The sequence below is a fragment of the Neoarius graeffei genome, chromosome 7, assembly GCF_027579695.1.
Source record: "Neoarius graeffei isolate fNeoGra1 chromosome 7, fNeoGra1.pri, whole genome shotgun sequence".
NCBI lineage: Eukaryota > Metazoa > Chordata > Actinopteri > Siluriformes > Ariidae > Neoarius > Neoarius graeffei.
In genome coordinates this window covers 98401196-98418253 of record NC_083575.1, presented here as the reverse complement: position 1 = coordinate 98418253, position 17058 = coordinate 98401196, and the positions used below count along the sequence as shown (strand labels likewise).

The 17058-nt window shown below is 41.2% G+C and overlaps 2 protein-coding genes across 4 annotated transcripts in view; one reads left to right on the top strand and one right to left on the bottom strand.

The window, feature by feature from the left end:
- The window catches only part of tet2 (tet methylcytosine dioxygenase 2), a 76452-nt gene extending 63221 nt beyond the window's left edge, over positions 1-13231 (top strand). For both annotated transcript variants that reach the window (XM_060926656.1, XM_060926657.1), the window contains 5 exons: positions 6542-6692; positions 6791-6880; positions 7428-7565; positions 7901-8258; positions 8411-13231. In XM_060926656.1, coding sequence (XP_060782639.1) covers positions 6542-6692; positions 6791-6880; positions 7428-7565; positions 7901-8258; positions 8411-9813 — 2140 coding nt within the window. In that variant the 3' untranslated portion in view covers positions 9814-13231. The remainder of the gene's footprint in view (positions 1-6541; positions 6693-6790; positions 6881-7427; positions 7566-7900; positions 8259-8410) is intronic.
- A 150-nt stretch (positions 13232-13381) lies between these two features.
- ppa2 (inorganic pyrophosphatase 2) overlaps positions 13382-17058 on the bottom strand; it is a 38519-nt gene continuing 34842 nt past the window's right edge. For both annotated transcript variants that reach the window (XR_009655098.1, XM_060926655.1), the window contains exon 11: positions 13382-13864. Coding sequence is in view for 1 of the 2 variants with exons in the window: in XM_060926655.1 (XP_060782638.1) it covers positions 13836-13864 (29 nt within the window). In the remaining variant the exon portion in view is untranslated. The remainder of the gene's footprint in view (positions 13865-17058) is intronic.

The window sequence follows — 17058 nt, the reverse complement described above, 5'->3', positions numbered from 1 at the left end:
CGCCTTGCTCTTGGAGTGATCTTTGTTGGTCGACCACTCCTGGGGAGGGTAACAATGGTCTTGAATTTCCTCCATTTGTACACAATCTGTCTGACTGTGGATTGGTGGAGTCCAAACTCTTTAGAGATGGTTTTGTAACCTTTTCCAGTCTGATGAGCATCAACAACGCTTTTTCTGAGGTCCTCAGAAATCTCCTTTGTTCATGCCATGACACACTTCCACAAACGTGTTGTGAAGATCAGACTTGGATAGATCCCTGTTCTTTAAATAAAACAGGGTGCCCTCTCACACCTGATTGTCATCCCATTGATTGAAAACACCTGACTCTAATTTCACTTTCAAATTCACTGCTAATCCTAGAGGTTCACATACTTTTGCCACTCACAGATATGTAATAATGGATAATTTTCCTCAATAAATAAATGACCAAGTATAATATTTTTGTCTCATTTGTTTGACTGGGTTCACTTTATCTACTTTTAGGACTTATGTGAAAATCTGATGATGTTTTAGGTCATATTTATGCAGAAATATAGAAAATTCTAAAGGGTTCACAAACTTTCAAGCACCACTGTATATACATACATACATACACACACACACACACACACACACACACACACACAAGCTAAAGCTATTTAAGAAAAGACAGTGGCAATCCAGAAAGTATAAATATGGCAAATGTGGCAGTGTGAACAGAATTAACGGTATAAATTTAAATGTGACAAATGACAATATAAACAGAATGAACAATGTAAACAGGAACAGCAGTCTGACAGTATAGTAGGGCAATATAGCACGATATAAACAGAATTATCAGTATAAATATAGCAGTATGAGCAGAATTTACAGTGTAAGTATAAATATAGCAGATATGACAGTATAAACAGTATAGCAATGAAGTCTATCAAAAATAAAAGATGTATAAAGTGTAAACAGTGTTGTAAACAGTTTCTATATAGTGCAATTAAGTAAAAAAAATAATGTGCAAACAGTATTGTAAACAGTTTTTACATAGTGCAATTGAATTTTGTTAAAGTTCGTTAAAGTGGCTGGTGACATTTGGTTTATGTATTAAGGGAAGGGGGTACTGGCCTGGGAGGGAGTTCAGCATCCTGACGGCTTGGTGGATGAAGCTGTCTCTCAGTCTGCTGGTTCTCGCCCGGAGGCTTCTCATTCTCCTCCCAGAAGGCAGGAGGCTGAAGAAGTGGTGGTTGGGATGGGTGGAGTTGCCCGCAATGCTGAGTGCTCTGCGGGCCAGGCACGTGTTGTAAATATCCTGAAGGGAGGGTAGGGGGACACCGATGATCTTCTCAGCTGCTCTCACTATGCGCTGCAGGGTCTTCCGGCAGGATGTAGTACAACCGCCGTACCACACAGTGACGCAACTGGTCAGGATGCTCTCGGTGGTTCCGCAGTAGAAGGTGTGCATGTTGGGTACTGGTGCTCTAGCTCTTTTCAGTCTGCGGAGGAAGTAGAGGCGCTGCTGAGCTTTCTTGGCCAGTGATGCGGTGTTGCTGCTCCAGGAGAGATCCTTGGTGAGGTACACACCCAGGAACTTGGCGCTGCGCACTCTCTCCACAGCAGCACCGTTGATGGTCAGTGGAGGATGCTGGGTGGAGGCTCTCCGGAAGTCGACAACCATCTCCGTCTTCTCCACATTAAGAGAGAGATTGCTGTCTCTGCACCACGTGGCCAGTTGGCTCACCTTGTCCCTGTAGTATGACTCATCATTGTTGTTAATGAGTCCCACCACAGTTGTCATCCGCAAACTTGAAGAGGTTGCTGTTGTGTGTTGGTGTGCAGTCGTGGGTCAGCAGGGTGAAGAGAAGGGGGCTGAGCACACATACTTGGGGGGCCCCTGTGTTCAGTATGATGGTGCTGGATGTGTTGCTGCCGACCCGGACTGCCTGTGGTCTTCTGGTCAGGAAGTCCAGCAACCAGTTGCAGAGGGAGGTGTTAAGTCCTAGACAGTCCAGTTTCTGTATCAGCTGCTGGGGGATGATTGTATTAAATGCTGAACTAAAGTCTAAGAACAGCATCCGCATGTAAGAGTCCTTAGTGTTCAGGTGAGTGAGAGCTGAGTGGACAGCGGTGGAGATTGCATCATCAGTGGACCGATTGGCCCGATATGCAAATTGGTATGGGTCCATGGAGGGAGGGAGGATGGATTTGATGTGCTGCATGACTAACCACTTGAAGCACTTCATAATGATGGGGCTCAGTGCCACAGGGCGGTAGTCATTGAAGCAGGATGGAGAGGCCTTCTTTGGAACAGGGATGATGGTGGTGCTCTTGAAGCAGGTGGGGACAAGAGCTTGGCTCAGGGAGGTGTTGAAGATGTCTGTGAGGACATCTGTGAGCTCCTCTGCACAGTCCTTTAGCACATGACCTGGAATGTTGTCAGGTCCTACAGCTTTGCGGGTGTTGATCCTGGAGAGGGATCTCCTCACACTGGCTGGAGACAGGGACAGCACCTGGTCATCCGGAAGGGGTGGTGTCTTCTGTGCAGGCATGCTGTTGTTGGCTTCAAACCATCCAAAGAAGTTATTTAGACTGTTCAGCAGAGTAATATCCTTGTCACAGGTCTGTGGTTGTGGTTTACAGTCCGTGATGGTCTGTATCCCCTGCCGCAGGCTCCTTGTGTCTCTGCTCTCAGTGAAATGATGGGTAATCCTGCTGCTGTACTGCCCCTTTGCTAGTCTGATGCCACGGGACAAGTTGGCTCTTGCTGATCTCAGACCAGCCTCATCACCTGCTCTGAAAGCAGTGTTCCAGGCTTTCAGTAACCGATAGACTTCCCCCGTCAGCCATGGTTTCTGGTTGGCCCGTACTGTGATGGTCTTCATGTCCGTGACATCATCAATGCATTTACTAATGTAGGCTGTGACAGTGTCTGAATACTCCTGAATGTTGATCTGGTGGTTGTAAGTGGCTCCCTGCTTAAACATGTCCCAGTCTGTGATGTTAAAGCAGTCCTGAAGTGCTGAGGAAGCACCCTCTGGCCACACCCGTACCTGCTTCTGGACCGGTCTGGTGACTTTGACCTTCAGCTTGTATGCTGGCATTAGCATAACAGTGATGTGGTCTGAAGCACCGAGATGGGGGAGGGGTGAGGCCTTGTATGCTCCTTCTCAGTGTAGTGTAAACCAGGTCCAGTGTGTTGTTTCCCCGTGTTGCAAAGTCAATGTGTTGATGTAACTGAGGAAACACTGTTTTGAGATTTGTGTGGTTGAAATCTCCAGCTATGATGAGAAGTCCCTCTGGATGGGCTGTCTGTTGGTCACTGATGGCGCAGTACAGTTCACTCAGTGCCTTGTCCCTATCAAGGGACAAGGCACTGGAGGAATCATGGGAGGAATGTAAACTGCAACAAGTAGGATAGCAGAAAACTCCCTCGGTAGATAGAAGGGCCGGCACTTGATGATCATAAATTCCACAAGGGGTGAACAGTGTCTGCAAACTACCACAGTGTCCTGACACCAAGCATCCCTGATGTAAACACAGACCCCGCCGCCACGGGTCTTACCTCCTTCAATGAGGGCTCGGTCTGCTCGGTAGCATGTTAGCCGGTCGAGCTGGATGGCAGAGTCCGGTATGCTGTCGTTGGGCCATGTTTTCGTGAACACAAAAACACAGCACTCTCTCACAGCCTGCTTGGTCGCTCTCAAAAGGTATATATAGTCCAGGAGCGTACATTGGCAAGTACGATGGACGGTATAGCCGGCTTGTGTGGATTAGCCATTAGCCTGGCCCAGATACCCCCGCGCTTTCCCCGCTTCTGCCTCCTCTCGCACTGCCTATGGTGCGTCCTCTGCGGGTGTGCAGCAGTAGTGGGGGTCGATGTCAAAGCGGGTCGCCGGAGTAGGCCGAGGTTGTGTAGCTCCTTAGCATGTGCCGGGTTTAACTTACAGAAAACAGTGTTATCAATGTCAAAAAGAGTCCCACGGCTGTATGTGCGCCTAGGGATGGACAAACGCGACGAAAACATACAATCACTCGAGCACACCGACGAAGATAAACATGTAAACACCACATTATCGGGACAGAGAGGGGCCACTGCGTCCGCACACGCCGCCATCTTTAGCAAATGTATTGGGGTGCCCAAGCTTTCGCATGATGTTCCTTTTCTTTTTTCACTCTCCAAAACAAAAATAATACACAAATCTTGCATAAAACGCTGAAAAGAAATGTCTCGTCTTTACCTTTATGCCTTTTGGTGATCAGTTCATCTTCTGCTCACTTACAGTGGTGCTTGAAAGTTTGTGAACCCTTTAGAATTTTCTATATTTCTGCATAAATATGACCTAAAACAACATCTTATTTTCACACAAGTCCTAAAAGTAGATAAAGAGAACCCAGTTAAATAAATTAGATAAAAATATTATACTTGGTCATTTATTTATTGAGGAAAATGATCCAATATTACATGTCTGTGAGTGGCAAAAGTATGTGAACCTCTAGGATTGGCAGTTAATTTGAAGGTGAAATTAGAGTCAGGTGTTTTCAATCAATGGGATGACAATCAGGTGTGAGTGGGCACCCTATTTTACTTAAAGAACAGGGATCTATCAAAGTCTGATCTTCAGAACACATGTTTGTGGAAGTGTATCATGGCACGAACAAAGGAGATTTCTGAGGACTTCAGAAAAAGCGTTGTTGATGCTCATCAGGCTGGAAAAGGTTACAAAACCATCTCTAAAGAGTTTGGACTCCACCAATCCACAGTCAGACAGATTGTGTACAAATGGAGGAAATTCAAGACCATTGTTACCCTCCCCATGAGTGGTCGACCAACAAAGATCACTCCAAGAGCAAGGTATGTAATAGTCAGCGAGGTCACAAAGGACCCCAGGGTAACTTCTCAGCAACTAAAGGCCTCTCTCACATTGGCTAATGTTAATGTTCATGAGTCCACCATCAGGAGAACACTGAACAACAATGGTGTGCATGGCAGGGTTGCAAGGAGAACGCCACTGCTCTCCAAAAAGAACATTCCTGCTCATCTGCAGTTTGCTAAAGATCACGTGGACAAGCCAGAAGGCTATTGGAAAAATGTTTTGTGGATGGATGAGACCAAAATAGAACTTTTTGGTTTAAATGAGAAGTGTTATGTTTGGAGAAAGGAAAACACTGTATTCCAGCATAAGAACCTTATCCCATCTGTGAAACATGGTGGTGGTAGTACCATGGTTTGGGCCTGTTTTGCTGCATCTGGGCCAGGACAGTTTGCAATCATTGATGGAGCAATGAATTCTGAATTATACCAGCGAATTCTAAAGGAAAATGTCAGGACATCTGTCCATTAACTGAATCTCAAGAGAAGGTGGGTCATACAGCAAGACAACGACCCTAAGCACACAAGTCATTCTACCAAAGAATGGTTAAAGAAGAATAAAGTTCATGTTTTGGAATGGCCAAGTCAAAGTCCTGACCTTAATCCAATGGAAATGTTGTGGAAGGACCTGAAGCGAGCAGTTCATGTGAGGAAACCCACCAACATCCCAGAGTTGAAGCTGTTCTGTACGGAGGAATGGGCTAAAATTCCTCCAAGCCGGTGTGCAGGACTGATCAACAGTTACCGGTAATGTTTAGTTGCTGGTATTGCTGCACAAGGGGGTCACACCAGATACTGAAAGCAAAGGTTCACATACTTTTGCCACTCACAGATATGTACTATTGGATCATTTTCCTCAATAAATAAATCTCATCTCATCTCATTATCTCTAGCCGCTTTATCCTTCTACAGGGTCGCAGGCAAGCTGGAGCCTATCCCAGCTGACTACGGGCGAAAGGCGGGGTTCACCCTGGACAAGTCGCCAGGTCATCACAGGGCTGACACATAGACACAGACAACCATTCACACTCACATTCACACCTACACTCAATTTAGAGTCACCAGTTAACCTAACCTGCATGTCTTTGGACTGTGGGGGAAACCGGAGCACCCGGAGGAAACCCACGCGGACACGGGGAGAACATGCAAACTCCACACAGAAAGGCCCTCGCCGGCCCCAGGGCTCGAACCCAGGACCTTCTTGCTGTGAGGCGACAGCGCTAACCACTACACCACCATGCCGCCCTCAATAAATAAATGACCAAGTATAATGTTTTTGTCTCATTTGTTTAACTGGGTTCTCTTTATCTACTTTTAGGACTTGTGTGAAAATCTCATGATGTTTTAGGTCATATTTATGCAGAAATACAGAAAATTCTAAAGGGTTCACAAACTTTCAAGCACCACTGTAACTATTCACAGTAACAAACATTTTCAGCAAGGGTGCCCAAACTTTTGCATGCCACTGTACTTTTCCAAGTAGAATTCATCACTCATCTACAGGTTCTGCCGTCATGTCAAATGATTTACACAGTCATTTTTATATCTAATAGGGCATCAACTTCTCACTTATTAGAAAGTACAACTAATTTATATACTATTTCTTAAATTAAATCTATTCATTTACTCAATTTGCTTCCCTGTTTCAATAGTTACTGCATGTAACTAACTAGCACTGAAGCATTTTATTGTACCCTTTATCAGGAGGACATGTGCATGTCAGGGTCGAGACCCTGATGCCTGTGGGGCTTCCTTCTCCTTTGGTTGCTCCTGGAGTATGTACTACAATGGTTGCAAGTTTGCCAGGAGTAAAATCCCACGGAAATTCAAATTGCTTGGTGATGAGCCCAAAGAGGTATGCCAAATCTTTCCAGTCAATCAGAGCCAGATAGTCACATGCCAATATTTTTAAGCATTTGTGGGATTAAGAAGAGTCATTTTATTATTTTTCAGGAAGAGAAACTGGAGAGGAATCTTCAGGCCCTTGCTACTTTGATGGCTCCACTGTATAAGCAAATGGCACCCGAGGCTTATGGCAACCAGGTACACATCTGAACTGATCAAATATTAATTTCAACATGGCACAATAGTGCTATGGCACACAACTAACTTTTTGAGGAATCTCATACCCACTTTTCACCAATATCTAATTATTATTATATCAAAGGTAATACTGTGATGTAAACAATAGGGTTAATGATGTGCCTCCTCAAGCCCTGGTGCTACTGGATTTTAGGTTCCAAACCAGTAGGTTTATAGTGTTGGAACAGAACCAATAACCACAGACCATCTTTTTCTGATATAATTAATTACAGTGAATTCAGATTAGATGCTAGCTTTGTGAGCATCAATTATTTTATTTTTCACGTAAATCACTGTCACTATACTAGCTGAGAATCCCCCTCAAGTGCAACTCACATCCGGATTGTCAACTACTGACAACCTGGCTCTGTGATTTGGGGATTATAAGACGTTTTAGGTTTGGACTGAATGGTACTATGATGGCAATGGTGGTAAATAATTTCTTAAACAAAGCCTCAGGGCAATGATTAGATGTCCAGTGATATTTATTTACTTTTATATTTCCCAGGTGGAGCATGAACACAGAGCTCCAGACTGCCGTCTCGGCCTCAAAGAAGGCCGTCCATTTTCTGGAGTCACAGCATGTCTAGACTTTTGTGCCCATGCCCACAGAGATCTCCATAACATGCCAGGAGGTAGTACTGTGGTAAGTTGAGTGGATTCTGAGAAATGTCTAATGCATATATTCCACAATAATAATGTTTAATTATACTTTATATTCTAAATGAGGAATGCAACAAATTAACAATTGGGCATCGTTCTGCTAATAATGCTAATATTGGAGTTATATCCAATACTGTGATTAGTATGTTCAGTTCAGGAAAAGTAGCTTGTGTTTTGCTAAGTGTTCACAGCTGTCTTCTAATGTTCAGTATTTTGGATCAAATTGAATTCAGCATTGCATTGTTCTTGGAGAATTAATCTCACGGAACTTCATATCCTGAATGTACAGCCTCAGTGTTCTCTTTCTTGCTATATTAGGTTTGTACACTAACACGAGAGGACAATCGTGAGATAGGAAAGATTCCTGACGATGAGCAACTGCACGTGCTACCATTGTACAAGGCTGCATCCACTGATGAGTTTGGTAGTGCTGAAGCCCAGCTGGAAAAAACAAGGACTGGAGCCATCCAGGTGCTTAGCACGTTCCGGCGGCAGGTCCGTATGCTAGCAGAGCCAGCCAAGTCCTGCCGGCAGAGGAAACTAGAAGGCAAGAAAGGTGGCACTAACAAACCCTCTCACCTCAGCACACCCAACTCTAAGGCAGATAGCACCCAGCAAGCAAAGCAACAGAAACAAAGCTCTTGTGACAATGTGGGCCAGAACACATCTACAGCAGGTACAATAAAATAACTACTTTTTTTTTTTTTTTTTAATTGTGCACATAGTTGTATTTATAGTTTGAGAATGCACAGTAAATTTTAATATGTCTGGCCATTGCAAATTATTGTATGCTGTAAAGTTTTATAAAATCTTTTGTGTTTACTGCAGGTGCACATCTGAGTAACATGGGTACACCCCACCTACCTGGTCAGAACCCTCTAGCTGCCCAAACCCAGCCTCAACAGCAGAACCAGCCATCACAGCCGAGCACTCTTCTGCCTTTCTCTAGTCCAACGTGCTCTGCTAACTACCCAAGGTACTCCAACACACCAGGATCCTTCCCAAGCACTTCTAAACCCCCTAATATTTTTCCTCAGTCTCCCAGCTCAGTCAGCCCTTATCATTCCCCTTTACCAGTCTCCAATTCCTACATGAATGGGTCAAATCCACCAAGCCCTTACCCTGGGGCACTAACTCCAAACAACCTCTATCCGGGCTACCAGTGTAACGGGGGTATTCCCATGGACAACTTACACCCTTACTATTCCAATACAAAGCACCTGGACATGTACAGACAACAAAGACCATCTCTGTATGCTGACCAACAATTCAACCCTCAGCAGCGCTATGGCATGAATTACCCACCACGCTATGGTGAACCGGGTCTACCGGTCAATGGATATGGCAACTGTAACATGAGACCAAGCATGCACCCCATGGGACCCTATCCAGGATACAGCTCGAATGGGGGACCTAATGCTGAGTTTCTGGATGCTATTTCCAGACCTACTTTAGCTCACCCAACCCTGGACTATGCAGCTGCAAATAAATGTAGTCAGTTTGGTAGATACCCTAATCCCTATCTGACCCAGAATCATCATTTGTTCCCCCAAAATATGGACCACCTAAGTATGCAAAATCCAGAGATGAGCCTCCATGGGGCAACCAGTTTCTCTCAGGTGCTTCCCACTGTTGGCAGGGAAGGCATGAACCCCAGCCACCCTCAAGGTATGAGTCTGCCTAATGGAAACATCCCACTCTTTATGGTCAAGCAAGAGCCAGGAACTGCAACATCTGCACCTCAAGAGGAGGAAGATGTGTGGTCAGACAATGAGCACAACTTTCTGGATCCAGAGATTGGTGGTGTAGCAGTGGCACCCAGCCATGGCTCAATTCTTATTGAATGTGCAAAACGTGAGTTGCATGCAACCACTCCACTCAAGAAGCCTGATCGCACCCATCCAACCCGAATCTCACTGGTGTTTTATCAGCACAAGAATCTGAATGAAGCAAAGCATGGGCTAGCATTATGGGAGGCCAAGATGGCAGAAAAAGCACGTGAGAAGGAGGAGGATGCTGAGAAGCATAGCACAGATGGGACCCCCAGCAAGAGTGTTGGTAAGAGGGTCAAGAAAGAACATCCAGAACTTTCTGAGTCTTCAGAGCCACCATACAAACGTTTTGTTCAGATGCTTGCTGAAAAGTCACTGTCCTGCACCACCAATACTTATGTCAGCTCTACTCCCTATGCCTTTACTAAGGTCACTGGGCCTTACAGTCACTTCCTATAGGGATCTGCTTAGTTTTACATCATCCCCAGACAGGGAAACAAAAAAAGTGTCGGAATTATGAAACGGTGCTAAAATATTGCTTTTCAGACTTCAGTGCCACTGGCTATATTAACCCAGAGACCTATAAAAGCTTCTGTGAGGCAAGCAAAAACAGATCCACACTATGGGAAAAATACAAAATGTACAATAGATCAATAAGAGGTAAAACCAAGAAGACCAGTAAAGCTTAACCAACAAGAGGTAAAATGGTTAAGCTTTACTGCTTGACCCTCATTAAAAAAAAAAAAAGTACTTATTTATTGCATTGTTACTCGCACTGTTCTTCTTCTTTGGTGCTTCACAATATCTGGATATCCATTACTGGAAATATCTTTAATGGCTTTAATTGATAACCTAAAGGTAAAACCCTGGTGTAAAACACTGATTTGGTGGCTAATCATGTTCAACGGTGCTAAGTGAAGAGAGTTTTGAATATACACTTTAGGTTTTAAAAAATACTTTATTTGCATGTTACCTCTCAAGTACTAAGCAATTACTTTCAGGATTGGTAGCAATTACAGGAACTTTTTTTGTTAGTGTTTTTAAAGCACTTTTAAATTACGAGGGTATGATAGGTTCGCCCTCTGGTAATTACCTTCAGGATTTCATTCAGTTTTAGAAATCAAGAAAATCATGCAAAATTATTCTTTTTTTTTTTACATTTTACAAGAACATTCACCTGGTGCTTTTACAGTTTCATAGTCCACTATATGGGTTTTATATTTACTGTATATTGAGCCATTGTCAACATGGATTATCATAAACATTAATTTTTTATTTTTATTTATTTATTTTTTAAGACAAAGCACAGGAACAGGCGAAGAAATCCTCCTACACAAATGTCCACTGAGTTTTAGAAACATGCGTCAAGTCTGGGATATTATATATATATATATATATATATATATATATATATATATATATATATATACACACACACATACACACACACACATACACACACATATATATCAAAAACAGTTTCATCATGTCCTTATTGAACAGGGTTAGCGCCACCTTTTGGTCATTTTCAGTTTCTAAGGCAGCTGGCTTGCTGTAAAGGGGATCCTTTAATAACTGTAATCTAGATGTATCATAAAAACAGTGAGATTTGTACAGTAAATTAATTCCTCTCTTTTTTTCTAAAATGATTTTAGATTTTAGTACTGTAAAAGAGAGTAAAATTTTTTGTGGGTTATTCGTAAAATGGTGCTACTTATAGACTTGCTATAAACGTATAATGTGAGAATCTCTATGGATGGTGAGAAGGTGTATGAATGATGTACAGAACCTATTTGTCATATACCTCAAAACATTTTTGGCAATAGGATTACTATACCAAGGTGTCTTCACTTTCTTTTTCCCATTTTCTTCTGTATTTGAAACTACAAATTTCACAAGCGTTTAGGTCAGCGCAACACTTTGCTTACCTACTTTCATCACACTTGATCTACTAGAAAGTGTTACTTGAACTTTGAACTTCAAATTTCAAAAATCAGGGATAATTTCACACATCACCTGTGTTCTCTCCTCTTGTTCAGGGATTAATTTGTGCATCCTGAATCCCGTGTACATAGTTCAAACACACATGGGGAAAAAAAAAAAAAAACACAACTAACTAAATAAATAAATACTGAATTAGCATCTTTTTGTACTTATGTTTTAGCTGATAGTTTTTAGAAGTACAATAATATGCACTGAGTTGACAAAAAGGAACGTATGGCTGTCAAACATACCCCCCCCACCGAAATTCACATTTAAAAAATAAAAAAAACCCCAAAACATCAGACGCACATCCCCAGTGCATGTATACAGGTAAAAACCTTATAAGTTTATTTATAACCACTAAACATTTATTTTAATGCATTTTATCTCCCTCTCTACAAGTTAAATGTGACCAGAGCAAGAATCATTTTCTGAAAGCACTTCAGTTATTTTTCAGAAAATTATTAATTCAAATTGTTTATTTAAATGAAAAGGTTACTGTAATAAAATTAACCATGTTGTATATACAATGTATCTTTAATGCAAAATGCATCTTCAATAATTTTTGTATTATTGTTTATTTTAAACCCAGCTACTTTTCAGAATGCGGTTTAAGTAACCTGTAGCAGAAGGCAGGTTTAACCCTTTCAGCCACAAACACAGTATTTATTAACTGCAAACGGATTTATTTCAGAATACAAACTAAACAACTCAAAAGGTCCAGTGACAGACGAGTGCACACTGTCAGTAAAGCAAAAAGTGGGTGGGGCAAATACAAAAAAAAAAAAAAAACTTTGAAATTGATATAAAGATTTCAAAGGAGTCAACTTTTTACTGAAGTTGTTGCGGAGAATATAAATTGTAATTAAATATTTTTGAGAAAAGAATGAAAAAAGGAAGCATTTTCACTCATGCTCTCAAGAGTTTGGACCCCGCTGCGTGTGGACATTTCATCACAATCCATTTGTTTGTTTTAGGAAAATTTGTTAACAGACGTCTGTCTACTCGACATAACAGATACAATTATTTTTGTTGTTATTTTAATTCCCGTTCTGACATTTTATCTACGGGACAAATAAGACATGAGCAGAAAACCCAAACCCGTATTTCATCAACTGTTCTTGGTTTAAAAAACATGAACACAGCTGAAAGGGTTAAACATCACGCTCACAATATCCCGATGTACATAACGCTCCCTACGTAGGTAGGGTCCCTACTCCCGAGTGGATGAGATGTAGAGGTCGTATCCATGGTAACGATACAGTGTGTTGAATATTTCACACAGCGCACTATTCATTACAGGGTTCTGCATAGAACCTTTAAAAACTGTCCAGTTGGACAAACAGAAGAACCTTTAGTGACTCTGAAAGAGAAATCTGCAGCACCTGATCAATTCCTGTGGGGATGAACAAATAGTTTTGTAAATAAATATGAGATTCTTCAGTGTACAGAATCCAGCCTGACTAGCAGGTTAATAGGAGAGAAGAATAAAATAATAAAATGGGAAAAAAAGGTTAATTAGGTGATTGATTAGCAGGTGAAAAGCATAGCCATACTTGAAGACATACTTGTTTTTGCGTGGAGTCAACTTTACTTGAAGGACTTTCAGACTTTCTGGTTTGCAGAGTGCGCGCTACGCTAGCATGTGTTGGTGTTTATTTTTTTAATGTAGACACTAAATGGGTTAATTTTTTTTTTTTAACATTTCTGTCTCTGTCTTGTTTCTTTGTTTCTTAAAAGTTTGGTATGCTTCAAAAATAAGGATGCGATACTGTAAGTATTGTACTGAAGTACTGAATGCAGTTTATCTGAAAGCTGTTTATTATATCATTCCTGATATTGCCGAGATGTGGGTGTTTTTAATAAAATTTATATTTATTTCATGCATTTCAAATATTGTACTGTCTTTTTTTTTAATCTAATGTAATAATTCCACCAGCAACTATAAATGGTGTTTGCCTTTAAAGGGCAGTTTCACTTTCACACTTTTGTCCAATTTTTTTGTTTTCAAAAATGTTTAAAAATAAAATGAAACAAAAATATAAACAGTACATTTATAGCGTTTATTTAGCAAAATAAAAATTAAACACAACGACATCCTTTTAATACATTTGAAATATAAATGTTCTTTGATCACATGTCTTTGAAAAAGAAATCAGAGAATAAAGTTCTTTAATTTTAAGTCTCAGAGCTCAAACACTACTTTTATGTTAACATTTGAGATTCCTTTCTCTGGTGTCAGTAAATAACATTTTTAAATGAAATATTTATACAACAGACATGGCATAAAATAGAATTTGCTAATTACAAAATTAAATAATTAATTGCTGAAGTGATTTTATCATTGAGGTGATTGGGGGGAGGACAAAAAACAAACAGACAATCACTAATGAAATGAAGCAGATTTGTGTCTCTTAGAAAACAAGAACAAATTTCCACTCGGCAAATAAATACTGGTGTGTGAGAGAGATTTGGGATGGAGCTCACACCTTTCAGGATCACCAGGACAGGAAATGCCATTTGTCCACTGCGTGAGAAATATTTACAATTATTTAGATATATTAGGGAAGAAAAGACACAAAAATAAATGATATACAGTTGCGGTCAGAAGTTTACATACAGTGACATGAAGGTCATCTTGGATCTGAATGTCATGGCAATATTTGGGCTTTCAGTAATTTCTTTGAACTGCTCTTTTTCTGTGGCAGAATGATTGTACAGCATACAGCTTTAATAAAAAATAACCTAGAATTCGGTGCAAAAGTTCTCTTTGGGTTTTCTGAAATCAAACACAGGGTCAAAAGTATACATATAGGGTCAAATATTTACATACAGCACACCTAATATTTTTGGTAAAATGTCTCTTCACAAGATTCACCTTGGCCAAACATTTCTGTTTACCATGAACAAGCTTCTGGCAGAATTCTGGTTGGATATTTCACGACTCTTCATGGTAGAATTGGTAGAGTTCAATCCTTTATCCTCCACAACCAGCTCTGATGTGTTTTTGGGTTCATTGTCCTGTTGTAAGTCCCAAGTCGTGTTCAAGTTTCTGATGGTTCATGCTGAAGAATTCTGAGGTAGTCCTCCTTCTTCATTATTCCATCCACTTTGTGCAATGAACCAGTTCCACTGGCAGCAAAACAGCCCCAGAGCATGATGATCCTACCACCACCACCAGCTGGTACAGTGTCCCTCTGTACATGGTGGTCATTGTGGCCAAACAACTCAATCTTTGTCTCATCTGTCCATTCAGCTATCCTCCAGAAGACTTTTTCTTTGTCCATGTGGTCAGCTTCAAACTTTAGTTAAGCTTGAAGGTGTCAATTTTGGAGCAGGGGGTTATTTCTTGGATAGTAGCTTCTTAGTCCATGGGGATATAAAACTCACTGAACTGTAGACAGTGATCCATCAGCTTCCAGTTCATGGCAGGGCTGTGCCATGGTAATTCCCGGGTTGTTCCTGACCATCCAAACCAATTTTCTTTCAGCTGAGGGTGACAGTTTGGGTTTTCTTGAAGCAAAGTGGCTTGGCAAAGTGACTACACCTCACAATAACTTGCATACAATTGTTTGAACTGATCTTCACATCTGCAGTTGTTTAGAAATGGCTCTAAGATACATTCTGGAGTTGTGTATACCTGCAACCCTCTTTCTCAGATCTGCACTGAGCTCCTTGGACTTTCCCATTTTACTGTGTGTTGGTCAATCCACTGAGTGCTGTAAACAAAACCCTTTTTATAAAGGCACAGAGAAGATACCAGCTGTAGTTATTCATGATCACTAACAGGAAGTTAAGAGACCTCGGCAAGATAAGAGACATTTTGGAAGTTTCAGCGCCTCTGAATTAATAATCTAAGTGAGTATATGTACATTTTTGACCCTGTATGTATAATTTTGACCATGTGTTGATTTCAGAAAACCCAAAATAAATTAAAACTTCTGCACCAAATTCATGTTTTTTTTCTATTAAAGAAATAATGTTGTACAATCATTTCGCCACAGAAAACGAACAGTTCAGAGAAATCACTGAAAGCCCAAATATTGCCATGACATTCATGTCACTGTATGCAAACTTCTGACCATAACTGTATACAGTACTGCACTAAAGTCTTAGGAACAATTTTTTTACATCCAAACTTTGCTATACATTTCTATTTTATGACTTCTATATTATCGAGTCAGTACAAAAAATTTTAGAGTCCAAATATTCATTTTTCAGCAAAAATTCAGTTACGGGGGGGGGGGGGGGGGTGTTGTATCTGAGCAGCATATTCCATAAGAGACACTTTTCAGATTAAAAAAGGAAACATAATGAAGGCTGCTGGGTTTTGGTGTAAAATGAAGAAGTGAGTGCGACAGTCAAAGTGTCCAGAAGAACTGGGGCTGGTTCTGTAAGATGCTCAGGAAAACCTACAGATCATTTCCACATAAAACTGACCTCACTGGACCTGAGACGGAGATTATTTTTTAAAGTAAAGGGTCGTCACCAAATACTGACTCTGTTTCATTTATTATGGCTCACTGATTACTCTTTATAGTATTTTTTTTAATGTTGAAACATTTAATTTCATTATTTAAGCCATTTTTGGTTGAAAGCATTTCTTTACGTGTGTCTAAGACTTTTGCACAGAACTGTACATACATACACAGGCCACTTTATTAGGTACACCCGTTCAACTGCTTGTTAACGAAATATCTAAATCAGCCAATTACATGGCAGAAACGATGCATTTAAGAATGTAAATATGATCAAGATGACTTGCTGAAGTTCATACCAAGCATCAAAATGAGGAAGAAAAGTGATTTAAGTGACTTTGAATGTAGCATGGTTGTTGGTGCCAGATGGGCTGGTCTGAGTGTTTCAGAAACTGCTGATCGACTGGGATTTTCACACACAACCATCTCTAAGGTTTACAGAGAACGGTCCGAAAAAGATACAACATCCAGTGAGTGTCAGTCCTCTGGGTGAAAATGCCTTGTTGATGCCAGAGGTCAGAGGAGAATGGCCAGACTGGTTTGAGATGATCGAAAGGCAACTCAAATAACCACTTGTTACAACCAAGGTGTGCAGAAGACCACCTCTGAATGCACAACACATCGAACCTTGAAGGAGATGGTCTACAACAGCAGAAGACCACACCGGGTACCATTCCTATCAGCTAAGAACAGGAAACTGAGGCTACAATTCTCACAGGCTCACCAAAATCAGACAATAGAAGATTGGAAAAACGTTGCCTGGTCTGATGAATCTCGATTTCTGCTGCGATATTCGGACCGCAGGGTCAGATTTTGGCATAAACAACATGAAAGCGTGGATCCACCCTGCCTTGCATCAACAGTTCAGACTGATGGTGGTGTAATGGTGTGGGGGATATTTTCTTGGCACACTTTAGGCCCCTTAGTACCAACTGAGCATCATTTAAATGCCACAGCCTACCTGAGTATTATTGCTGACCATGCCCATACATTTATGACCAGTGTGCCCATATTCTGATGGCTCCTTCAAGCAGGATAATGCACCATGTCACAAAGCTCAGATCATCTCAAGCTGGGTTCTTGAACATGACGATGAGTTTCACTGCCTTCACAGTGACCTGATCTCAACCCAACAGAGCACCTTTGGGACGTGGTGGAACGGCAGATTCGCATCATGGATATGCAGCCAACAAATCAGAAGCAACTGTGTGATATGGACCGGAATCTCAGAGGAATGTTTCCA